We start from the raw sequence: 12815 nt of genomic DNA, 5'->3' as shown, positions 1-12815 counted from the left end.
GGTCAGACTCGCTGACTTGGTTAATTCATGTCGTCGATCCCAATTGCGTGGATCAATGCTCATGATGTAAATCACTGAATTGTCTGGTCCAGACTCGATAATTTACAGACTGCCGTCATATAGCTGGAATATTGCTGAGTGCGGCGTTAAACAACAAACAACCCAGCTTCACAGATCTTTGTGTGCAGGCATCACACATACACAAACTCTGCTCCAGTGAATAATGCATTTAAAACGCAGTACTTCTCGCTTATTGTAACATGGACATGTGTATCTGTGTTGACAGTTTTTATCCCCCGCCGGGCCAGAATGGCCGAAGGGGGATTATGTCGTGGCGCAGTCCCTCCGTCTGACTGTCATATCGCAGTCCCGTTTCATTTCGACTTATTTTGACAGAGTAACTGCCCCTGTTTTACGGAGCTTCATTTGCCTAATTGTGAGAGAGGGTACTAAGCTTGTGAAATCAACTCCTCCTCCAGCTTTTAGAGAATATCCCTGATGCTCTACACACATGATGTCGACATGTTGATGATACGCATATCGCAGTCCCGTTTCATTTCGACAAATTTTGACAGAGTTACTGCCCCTGTTTTACGGAGCTTCATGAAATCTACTCCTCCTCCAGTCTCCAGAGAATATCACAATATCTAACTATAACTATAACTATAGTTAGTTTCCTTGTAGAAGGCTTTTGTGGGTGAGCTACATCCTTATGGCATTAGCATTCAGACTGGATTACTCCCAACAAAATGTTCTGCACAATTTGTTACAAATGCAGTGCTATCTACTGTTGTTATTTCATAAAATACAAAGAAAATATAAACTCGTTAAAATTTCATGCGGGGGATGTTGTGCTCTCAGAGCAGTCTTGTTAGCTACATGTTAAACACTTGCATCAATACTCCAACAGATACAAATTCAAAGTCACCAGTGAAACAACATTTAAAAAAAGATCTTCTCACTGGTGTAAAAATACCCAATATACTGGACCCAAGGGAATAAAAATATATTGAAAACCTAAAGAAAACTGTCAATACCCGATGTGAATGATAACTTGTGACTAAATACTTGGTGGCTCTAAATATGTGGCGCCCTGATGTATTGGTGAGTTATTTGATATCTTACCAGTTTACCATGTTTACCATGCTGATGAAGTACAGAGAACATGAGCTACTTATATGTGTAGATCAATCATTGGGTATCAAGTAACACGTCTGACTGTCAGGGAAAAACATTTAATATTCTGGTGGGCCAGGGATGTTTTGCTTGTGGCAGATTGTTATTGTCAGTCAGTGCTTCAAGACAAGCAATTATTTCTCTGAAAGGAGAAACAAGCAATTATTTCCCTGATGGGAGAAACAAGCAATCATTTCTCTGAAAGGAGAGACAAGCAATTATTCTCTGAAAGGAGAGACAAACAAGCAATTATTTCTCTGAAAAGAGAAACAAGCAATTATTTCTCTGAAAGGAGAGACATACAGTTATTTCTCTGAAAGGAGAGACAAACAATTATTTCTCAGAAAGGAGAGACAAACAATTATTCTCTGAAAGGAGAGACAAGCAATTATTCTCTGAAAGGAGAGACAAACAGTTATTTCTCTGAAAGGAGAGACAGTTATTTCTCTGAAAGGAGAGACAGTTATTTCTCTGAAAGGAGAGACAGTTATTTCTCTGAAAGGAGAGACAAGCAATTATTCTCTGAAAGGAGAGACAAGCAATTATTCTCTGAAAGGTGAAACAAGCAATTATTTCTCTGAAAGGAGAGACAAACAATTATTCTCTGAAAGGAGAGACAAGCAATTATTCTCTGAAAGGAGAGACAAACAGTTATTTCTCTGAAAGGAGAGACAGTTATTTCTCTGAAAGGAGAGACAGTTATTTCTCTGAAAGGAGAGACAGTTATTTCTCTGAAAGGAGAGACAAGCAATTATTCTCTGAAAGGAGAGACAAGCAATTATTCTCTGAAAGGTGAAACAAGCAATTATTTCTCTGAAAGGAGAGACAAGCACTTATTCTCTGTAAGGAGAAACAAACAATTATTCTCTGAAAGGAGAGACAAGCAATTATTCTCTGAAAGGAGAGACAAGCAATTATTTCTCTGAAAGGAGAGACAAACAGTTACTCCTAGAAAGGAGAGACAAGCAATAATTTCTCTGAAAGGAGAGACAAACAATTATTCTCTGAAAGGAGAGACAAGCAATTATTCTCTGAAAGGAGAGACAAACAGTTATTTCTCTGAAAGGAGAGACAAACAATTATTCTCTGAAAGGAGAGACAAGCAATTATTCTCTGAAAGGAGAAACAAGCAATTATTCTCTGAAAGGAGAGACAAGCAATTATTCTCTGAAAGGAGAGACAAGCAATTATTTCTCTGAAAGGAGAGACAAACAGTTACTCCTAGAAAGGAGAGACAAGCAATAATTTCTCTGAAAGGAGAGACAAACAATTATTCTCTGAAAGGAGAGACAAGCAATTGTTCTCTGAAAGGAGAGACAAACAGTTATTTCTCTGAAAGGAGAGACAAACAATTATTTCTCTGAAAGGAGAGACAATTATTTCTCTGAAAGGAGAGACAAACAGTTATTCTCTGAAAGGAGAGACAAGCAATTCTCTGAAAGGAGAGACAAACAGTTATTTCTCTGAAAGGAGAGACAAACAATTATTTCTCTGAAAGGAGAGACAAACAATTTTTTCTCTGAAAGGAGAGACAAACAATTATTCTCTAAAAGGATAGACAAACAATTATTTCTCTGAAAGGAGAGACAAACAATTATTCTCTGAAAGGAAAGACAAACAGTTATTTCTCTGAAAGGAGAGACAAACAATTATTTCTCTGAAAGGAGAGACAAACAATTATTTCTCTGAAAGGAGAAACAAACAATTATTCTCTGAAAGGAGAGACAAGCAATTTTTTCTCTGAAAGGAGAGACAAACAATTATTTCTCTGAAAGGAGAGACAAGCAATTATTCTCTGAAAGGAGAGACAAACAATTTTTTCTCAGAAAGGAGAGACAAGCAATTATTTCTCTGAAAGGAGAGACAAACAATTATTCTCTGAAAGGAGAGACAAACAATTTTTTCTCTGAAAGGAGAGACAAGCAATTATTCTCTGAAAGGAGAGACAAACAATTATTTCTCTGAAAGGAGAGACAAACAATTATTCTCTGAAAGGAGAGACAAGCAATTATTTCTTTGAAAGGAGAGACAAACAATTATTCTCTGAAAGAAGAAACAAGCAATCATTCTCTGAAAGGAGAGACAAACAGTTATTTCTCTGAAAGGAGAGACAAGCAATTATTTCTCTGAAAGGAGAGACAAGCAATTATTCTTTGAAAGGAGAGACATAGATTATGTAACCATTTACCGACCAATGAAATGATGAACACTAAGTCTACATTAGTAATCAGAAAGCAGCTTTCTCGAGCTGTACAGCGCTAGTTTCAAACAGGTGCATTCCATTCTGGACTACGCTTTGGAAAATATGAATTCAAAATTTGAAAACTGATCACAAGAAAATTCAGGAATGTCTCATCGATTGCGGATATTGTATGGCAGTACTTGCCACATGCTAAGGAAAGTCTTTTCTGTTTCAAATGTTTATCCCATTAAAGCAAGAGACACATGATGATTGTGACCGAATCGGTCGTACAGCCCTAAACTGTTGTTCAGAATACCCCGTGTTAAACTTTTCAAGGATACATGATTAGAAAACACATTCTGACTGTCACTTTCCCAAGCTCGTAAGCGACATTCTGATTAGTTGGATGAAAGGTCATTCCGACGTGACCCATAATGGGATGTCCTCAGATCTTTGTTTTGCGCTAGCGAGAACTAAGATCTGATTTTAATGAGATTATGAGAGTCTAACAGTGTCAGGTGTATATTTCTTTGTGTGATAGAGAATGACATAAATGTCAGAACATTCTATCCTTAGAAATTCTCTACCTAATCACAATAGGTTTTTCAAATGTTCTTGCTAATTTTAGCAGTATCCACGTTCGTGATAAAAAATCGGACAACTACACGATAGATAAGGATTCAAACACGTAATAAAAAATATAAAATAAATATAAATAAGATTCAGGTAATCTAAGAATGTGATCAATCCTCTTTTCTTTATTTAAAGCATTAATTGTTTATTGTTTAGCAAGTTTATCTCTGCAGCCATTGTAATATGCAGCTACTGTGTACTCGCGGGCAGATAACCACGGAGGAGGCTGATCACTGTGTCGGATTAACGAGACTGATTAATAAGTGATTTCGGTAATTTGTTGCAAATTAGGTGTGTTGGAGTCGGAGTGCGAGACTGTCGGATTAACGGGTCGAAATAGCACTGATTTAATCGGTTCCCATCATTAGTGTCGGATAAAGCCGATTGTCGGATTAACGAGTGTCGGATTAACGAGACTTGACTGTACACTCCCATGGATTGGTTGGTGTCACTGAATCTCCCTGATCATCCTGAATTATTTTCCATAGATTTGAGCTCACTTTAGGGAAGGGGAACCTTAGAGTATTAGTGAATTCCTAGAAAACAGACAGGGTTTCTATGGATGTTGCTGAATATGATAATCTTTCAAGTGAAATTAAGCTGTTTATACCACTCAAAAGAAGTTAAAGAACACCCGATTCTTTCATATATAATACAGTTAATCTGTCATGGCATGACATTACAAATTAACACCAAATTTTCCTACCACAAAATATCATTGTACTATTGGCCTCATGGCTACATATGTGAAATATGTGTCTGTCTGTCTGTCTGTCTGTCTGTTTGCCATGAAAGAATTGCGTGTTCTTTAACTTCTTTTGAGTAGTATACATAATTGATACTCAGAATTATTTTTAATGTAAGATTTTTCGTTTCCTCTTGATGATCAATCATTAATTGATTATCAATTGCTTTTTAAGGCCAATCATCAATCTAGATAGTTGAGCCCAATTCCCAACACTAATCTGTCCATACCCGTACTAGCTACACTGGCTGGTGAGGTCCCATTAGATACATGTCTACCTGTTTCCCCAGCTTCAAGTGATGGAGTGTTGTCATAAATACGGATTGGATGACTAACATGCTGATGTGTATGAATCTCCGACTAGCAACTTTGTGCAGTGAAGCAAGTACTGCTTTTGAAAAGGGGCGGTCGGGTAGCCTAGTGGTTAAAGCGTTCGCTCGTCATGCCGAAGACCCGGGTTCGATTCCCGACATGGGTACAATGTGTGAAGCCCATTTCTGGTGTCCCCCGCCGTGATATTGCTGGAATATTGCTAAAAGTGGCGTAAAACCATACTCACTTCACTTTTTAAAAGCTGGCACAGACAGTAGATTATTGTCTCCTGCACGCACAGTATGTCAAGTTTTAATAGTATTTGGTTTTAAGGGCTTAAAAGGATTTGCTACTAAAATATACAGAATAAGAACAGGACAGGTATGGATAGGTAAATCATTTCTGAGTGATGGGATACTGTAATCTATTATGCCTCAAAGTGAGATCGACCAATCAGAGAGCAGAACTACTAACCCCATATGAGACCGTTTACCGTCAATAATAAACTAAGATGGTTGTTCCTATTCGATTTCTTTATTTCCGTACTGAGGAAGCCAAAGGCCTATAGTACATTTATGATGTGTACATTCAGAGCAGTAGAGTCTATAACATAATATTATTCCTGTGTCTCATTGCATGATAAATGTACATAGATGAAATCTGCCCTACGTGGAAGATGCTTCCAGGATGACAAGGACATAAAGGCTGCCACAGAGGCGTGGTTAGAGGGCCAATCTGCAGATTTCTATAAAAGTGGTATTAATAGCTTGAAGGACAAATGGAATAAGTGTATTGAGGTGAAGGGAGATTATATTGATTAATAAAAGTGCAAAAGATATTCTGCGACTTGGTCTTATATTGAAGTTGCCAAACCTTTTGAACGCCCCTCGTAGATAAATTTTGTAAAAGTAAGTATTTAGAGTTGTTTAACAGAAATGTGAATTTAAAGAAATTGGGATTGATATTGTAATATTCAGGTATATACTTAGCCCTTAGGATCGTTGTTACTGACCTAATATGAGATCATGTACTGTCAGTAACATCCATTATGGATTTTCCAACACCCACTTCACATATTTCACATGAAAATTCTGGTACAGAAATTTGTTATTCAACACTGATTTTTTTTATATCATTAATTGTGACGTGCAAAGACATTAATTTTTAATGAAACCATGTTTGGGACTTTATTAAATAAACTTATAATGAAAAAATGCTCACAATGGAGGACATTGATTTACAAATAGCATCGACATGGGACATAATATAGGATGACGTCACAAACAAGAAACGTGACGCTAATGACGTCACATAGAATAGAATACATAACAGCCCTACATTAGGGAAAAGCGAGCTGCTATCAAGTTAAACTGGCCCGCAGATTTCTGCTAACATTTCTGACAGTCATTTTTATGATAATTCTATCAATTTTAGCTTTCAGATCTTCTCAGTCCCTTAACCAGCATAAATATTGTTGACATTATCATAACTGAATGTTCTCATAATATTACTCCAGATGATAATGACGTAATGCAAATTCATGACGTTATGTTGTCCTTTCCTTACAAAGCATGAGGGGTACTACCTGTATCTATTTATTACTTAATCATCCCGGGGCGATCGGGTAGCCTAGTGGTTAAAGCATTCGCTCATCACGCCGAAGACCCGGGTTCGATTCCTGACATGGGTACAATGTGTGAAGCCCATTTCTGGTGTCCTTCGCCGTGATATTGCTGGAATATTGCTAAAAGCGGCGTAAAAACATACTCACTCACTCACTCACTTAATCATCCCACACTGAATACAAAAGTGTTCTTCATTGGCTGATGTCCTTTCAGATCATTTCTGTGTTATTGGATGCCCCCCCGAGTTAGAGGGTATGGCACTAGTGTGTGCTAAATGGTGAGGTTCCCAAGCGGATGATACTCCCTTGGGTTTTTTGGTTGCAGGAGCATGAGTTGTGCATGATGATAAGAGTAAGATCCAAAGGTGTGCGTTCAGTGATTGAAAACAGGACTTGTATGTTTAATAGGTCCATGCAACGTGCACTTAAAAAGTCACCAGAAACTCAGGGCCTATTATAGTAAATATACCTCGTGAAGATCCAGGGTAGAATAGGTCTTCAGCAACCCATGCTTGCTGTAAAAGGCGACTATGCTTGTCTAAAGAGGTGACTAACAGGGTTCGGGTGGTCACTCACTTATAATCGTTAGTATCAACCATACCTCTGAAGATCAGGACTAGACTTCAGCAACCTATGTTTGTCACAATACCCCACAACCAATACCTAGCAGTACATCCCGTGAACATCCGGGGTAGAATAGGGCTTCAGCAACCCATTCTTGCTGTAAAAGGCGACTATGCTTGTCATAAGAGGCGACTAACAGGATCGGGTGGTCAGACTCGCTGATTTATTTGATGCATGTCATTGTATCCCAATTGCGTGGATCGATGCTCATGATGTCAATCACTGGATTGTCTGGTCCAGACTCGATTATTTACAGACCTCCGCCATATAGCTGGAATATTGCTGAGTGCGGCAAACCAACCAACCAAACCAAAAGTTAATACACCATAACACTCCCACGCACTCTCACTCACTCACTCACTCTATTCATCGTGGGCTGTAGCGTTGAGTGATGAGTAATAAATATGTCAGCATTCTTTCCAAGTTGTCACTATGATCCCATCAGTGTCACACTTACTTTGAATCATTGCGAATCCATCAGATGACATTCCTGTGCTCGCTGTCATGAATGTGTTGCACAAGGTCTGTGGGACTATTTCTGGAATGAGGGCTGGTGCACTTTATTGATATGTTGACTCGTTTGGAAAATTGATTATGCTGTAACACTGTCAACATGTCAAAAGACTTAATTAAGGACAGGAAATATGTTTATGTACGAGTTTTAAATCTATGTGATATCCAAGTTGAGCCTACCAAGGTTACAAAAAAATCTGCCCGTAAGCATGCCCTGGGAAGTCGGTAGTGACATCTTAATGTCGGGGTGTGGGCCCTGTCTTAAAGATGTTGCAGTTTGTACAGTGTTGCCTCCCTTTGGTGTGCCAGCATCCTATGACCATAGGTTTGAATCCAGGGTTCACCCTTATTATGATTCTTTGACAGCATGATGACCATTGTCATGGGTTTCATGAAAGGGATCATGTCCAGCTTGACTTGAGGATTTCTTTTCACATTAAACAAACAGGTTGTGATGAAATACTGATACTACAGTAGCACTAAACCCCACTCACTCACTCACTCACTCACTCACTCACTCACTCACTCACTCACTCACTCACTCACTCACTCACTCACTCACTCACTCACTCACTCACTCACTCAGTAAATGTCTGAGACCTGCATCACCTCGGGCTTTCCTCCAATATTAATCTGACTTGCCATGACCTGGCATGGGATGCTGTTATAAGCTGCGTTAAACACAACCCACTCGCTTATAATCATTAGTATCATACCTGTGAAGATCAGGGCTAGACTTGGTCTTCAGCAACCTATGCTTGTCACGACACACGGGATTGGGTGGTCAGACTCACTGATTTATTTGATACGTGCCATCGTATCCCAATTGCGTGGATCAATGCTCATGATATCAATCACTAAATTGTCTGCCCAGACTCGATTATTTACAGACCTCCACCATATAGCTGGATTATTGTGTGGCATTAAACAACAAACAAAACAAGAAACAAATTAGTATCAACCACTGGATTGCCTGGCTGAGACAGGGGAGAACTGCCAGGTATCCATCCATTACTGTGATATTGCTGAGTGTCCACATGTTCCACCTCAGAGTCTCAGCTCCTCTGGTATGACTGCTGCTCAGGGGTGGGAGCACTTTATCCCGTTATTCAGTTCAGAGGTATTCATTGTATTCCGCTGAGAGTGATGGCCCACAGCACCACAGGCTTTATTGTTTCATACTTCCCAGCACAGTGTTGCCCATTTGTTTTTCTACACAGGTATGAAGACGGTTCCCAGAGGTACCTGGACTTGTTGGCTGCTCTGTCTGAAGCTTCCCACCTGACACAGGTAAGAACATAGGTGAACACACCCACATGCACAGGTGAACACCCACATGCACAGGTAAGAACATAGGTGAACACACGCACAGGTGAACACCATCATGCACAGGTAAGAACATAGGTGAACACACGCACACGCCCAGGTGAACACCCACATGCACAGGTAAGAACATAGGTGAACACACGCACACGCCCAGGTGAACACCCACATGCACAGGTAAGAACATAGGTGAACACACGCACACGCCCAGGTGAACACCCACATGCACAGGTAAGAACATAGGTGAACACACACACATGCACAGGTGAACACCCACATGCACAGGTGAACCCTCCCACACACAGGTGAAAATGTATATATACACATGTGAACACCTATACAGGTGAACACCCACACACAGGTGAACGCCTACACACATGGGTGAACAGCTACACACATGGAGGAACAGCTACACACATGGAGGAACAGCTACACAGGTGAACACCCCCACACAGGTGAACGCCTACACACATGGATGAACAGCTACACACATGGATGAACACCAACACAAATGTGAACACCCTACACAGGTGAACATCCCTCTACAGGTGAACACCTACACACATGGAAACACCTACACACAGGTGAACACTCACGGACAGGTGAACACCTACACACATGGGTGAACAGCTACACACATGGATGAACAGCTACACACAGGTGAACACCCCCACACAGGTGAACACCTACCCACATGGGTGAACAGCTACACACATGGATGAACAGCTACACACATGGGTGAACACCAACACACATGTGAACACCCTACACAGGTGAACACCTACACACAGGTGAACACCTGCACACATGGGAACACCTACACACAGTTGACCCTGACAATATGTTCTATTTTCATTATTTTGCCTCTTTGAACAAAAACCATGCAAACCTGGCCTTGATGTGATATTTGTGATATGTGTTGTAGAACAAGGGTGATGATTCAACTTGTCAGAACACATAGCACATCTTTCTTGTTTAATAATGAAGTGTACTTATATAAGGAGAAAAGAAAGAACTGATTTGTTAGAGTTTAGTTGTTTTGGTGTATTTTTGTAAAGAATAATACATCAATATAAAGTTTCGGCATATTCATCCTTAGTTATATGTATTCATGTTTATAATGCTACTGAAAATAGAAATGCACGCTGTTAACAACCAGGACAAATGCCTACTTTTCCACTTACCCACTAGTGGAAGTGTCCAGGACCCAAGAGCTGGCCTTTAATTGAAAACCCAGCCAGCTTCATGCCTCTACACTTAGGCAATGTAATGAGATCAGGAACTCCGAGGTCCTCAGACAAGATAATCTAACTATCGCTAAGTTGGTAATCCTCGCAAGTCCCCACCACGTTCCAGATTAGTAGAGTTTTTCTAACAGAATAAACACTGAGAGTGTGTTGTTTATCCTAGCTTTGTATTGGATGTGGGGATATCTTGACTTGGCTGATCACAGCCACTTGGTGGTGGAGGACCTGGACCTGACTGATCACAGCCACTTGGTGGTGGAGGACCTGGACCAGGCTGATCACAGCCACTTGGTGGTGGAGGACCTGGATGATCACAGCCACTTGGTGGTGGAGGACCTGGACCTGACTGATCACAGCCACTTGGTGGTGGAGGACCTGGACCAGGCTGATCACAGCCACTTGGTGGTGGAGGACCTGGATGATCACAGCCACTTGGTGGTGGAGGACCTGGACCTGACTGATCACAGCCACTTGGTGGTGGAGGACCTGGACCAGGCTGATCACAGCCACTTGGTGGTGGAGACCTGGCTGATCACAGCCACTTGGTGGTGGAGACCTGGATGATCACAGCCACTTGGTGGTGGAGGACCTGGATGATCACAGCCACTTGGTGGTGGAGACCTGGACCTGGCTGATCACAGCCACTTGGTGGTGGAGGACCTGGATGATCACAGCCACTTGGTGGTGGAGGACCTGGCTGATCACAGCCACTTGGTGGTGGAGGACCTGGCTGATCACAGCCACTTGGTGGTGGAGACCTGGCTGATCACAGCCACTTGGTGGTGGAGGACCTGGATGATCACAGCCACTTGGTGGTGGAGACCTGGCTGATCACAGCCACTTGGTGGTGGAGGACCTGGATGATCACAGCCACTTGGTGGTGGAGATCTGGACCTGGCTGATCACAGCCACTTGGTGGTGGAGGACCTGGATGATCACAGCCACTTGGTGGTGGAGATCTGGACCTGGCTGATCACAGCCACTTGGTGGTGGAGACCTGGATGATCACAGCCACTTGGTGGTGGAGACCTGGATGATCACAGCCACTTGGTGGTGAAGACCTGGATGATCACAGCCACTTGGTGGTGGAGACCTGGCTGATCACAGCCACTTGGTGGTGGAGGACCAGGCTGATCACAGCCACTTGGTGGTGGAGACCTGGACCTGGCTGATCACAGCCACTTGGTGGTGGAGACCTGGACCTGGCTGATCACAGCCACTTGGTGGTGGAGAACCTGGCTGATCACAGCCACTTGGTGGTGGAGATCTGGACCTGGCTGATCACAGCCACTTGGTGGTGGAGGACCAGGCTGATCACAGCCACTTGGTGGTGGAGGACCAGGCTGATCACAGCCACTTGGTGGTGGAGACCTGGACCTGACTGATCACAGCCACTTGGTGGTGGAGACCTGGACCTGGCTGATCACAGCCACTTGGTGGTGGAGAACCTGGCTGATCACAGCCACTTGGTGGTGGAGGACCTGGCTGATCACAGCCACTGGATGGTGGAGATCTGGACGAGGCTGATCACAGCCACTTAATGGCTGAGGTCTGGCAAAGTTGATGGATCACAACCACGTTGGTGGATTGGTCCAAGGTATATTGGTGACATCTGCATAAAACAACACTCACTCACTTACTCACTATTTGTAAGCAGCGGTAAACTTTCTTTTGTAAGATCTCTATTACCGTATTTTTAACCATCAGCATATACAACAATACATATGTATGAAATCCTCCAAGTCATTTATATGGGTTTGCAAAGCATTCATTCATGTGAACTCCGTGTTGTAGTTATCTAAGTCAGCAGGATCTCTATCGACCTTCCCCTGATATATCAGTGGTGAGGCAATGCAATCACGACCCCCCACAAAGCTGGAGTCGGCTAAAGCTTTCAACAGTACTGTCAGATTATCTTGAACACCCCTCCTTACCAGGATTAGAAATAAAGGACACTACTGTAGTGTAAAATCATACAGACAAACTTGAATCAAATACATTCTTTTGTTGCTGTTTAAATTCAGTATTTAAAAAATATGAGGGAAATAATTGTGCATTGATTTTGTCATTTCATGTTGTTTGTAATCCAAAGTAAATAAATCGTTAAACATGTTATTCTGATTAGATGAAACAAGCTGTCAAATGTTTGTTTCTTTTGGTTCTTGCATGCACTGTGTCACACGCAAAATATTGTAAGTGTTAGGGGAAAATCAGAGGGGGGCAAAGACTTGGTCTTGTAATACAATGCGAAGAAGCAGAGAGATTAACTGAAGTCACAAAAATGTTGCCCTGGATATTGCCATCTCATTACATGATTGATTTTGGTTGGCACTCTGTCAACAAAAGCAAATGTATTTCCTCAGAAAGTAAATACAGGATATGATTTTAAGAAATTAGCATTTCATATAAAACTGTATTGTTCCAGGTGTATAAAAC

General features: G+C 41.6%; 1 protein-coding gene across 9 annotated transcripts in view; it reads left to right on the top strand.

Annotated features, from left to right (window-relative positions):
• The window catches only part of LOC124111943, a 70329-nt gene that overhangs the window by 44476 nt on the left and 13038 nt on the right, over nucleotides 1–12815 (top strand). For all 9 annotated transcript variants that reach the window (XR_007218316.1, XR_007218320.1, XR_007218318.1 and 6 more), the window contains exon 11: nucleotides 9030–9099. Coding sequence is in view for 4 of the 9 variants with exons in the window: in XM_048384006.1 (XP_048239963.1) it covers nucleotides 9030–9099 (70 nt within the window). In the remaining 5 variants the exon portion in view is untranslated. The remainder of the gene's footprint in view (nucleotides 1–9029; nucleotides 9100–12815) is intronic.

This window comes from Haliotis rufescens, unplaced genomic scaffold (genome assembly GCF_023055435.1).
Source record: "Haliotis rufescens isolate VD_foot unplaced genomic scaffold, xgHalRufe1.0.p SCAF_5, whole genome shotgun sequence".
NCBI classification, from domain to species: Eukaryota; Metazoa; Mollusca; class Gastropoda; order Lepetellida; family Haliotidae; genus Haliotis; species Haliotis rufescens.
Note: the sequence above shows the minus strand (reverse complement) of the source record. Positions and strands in the feature narration are given on the sequence as shown.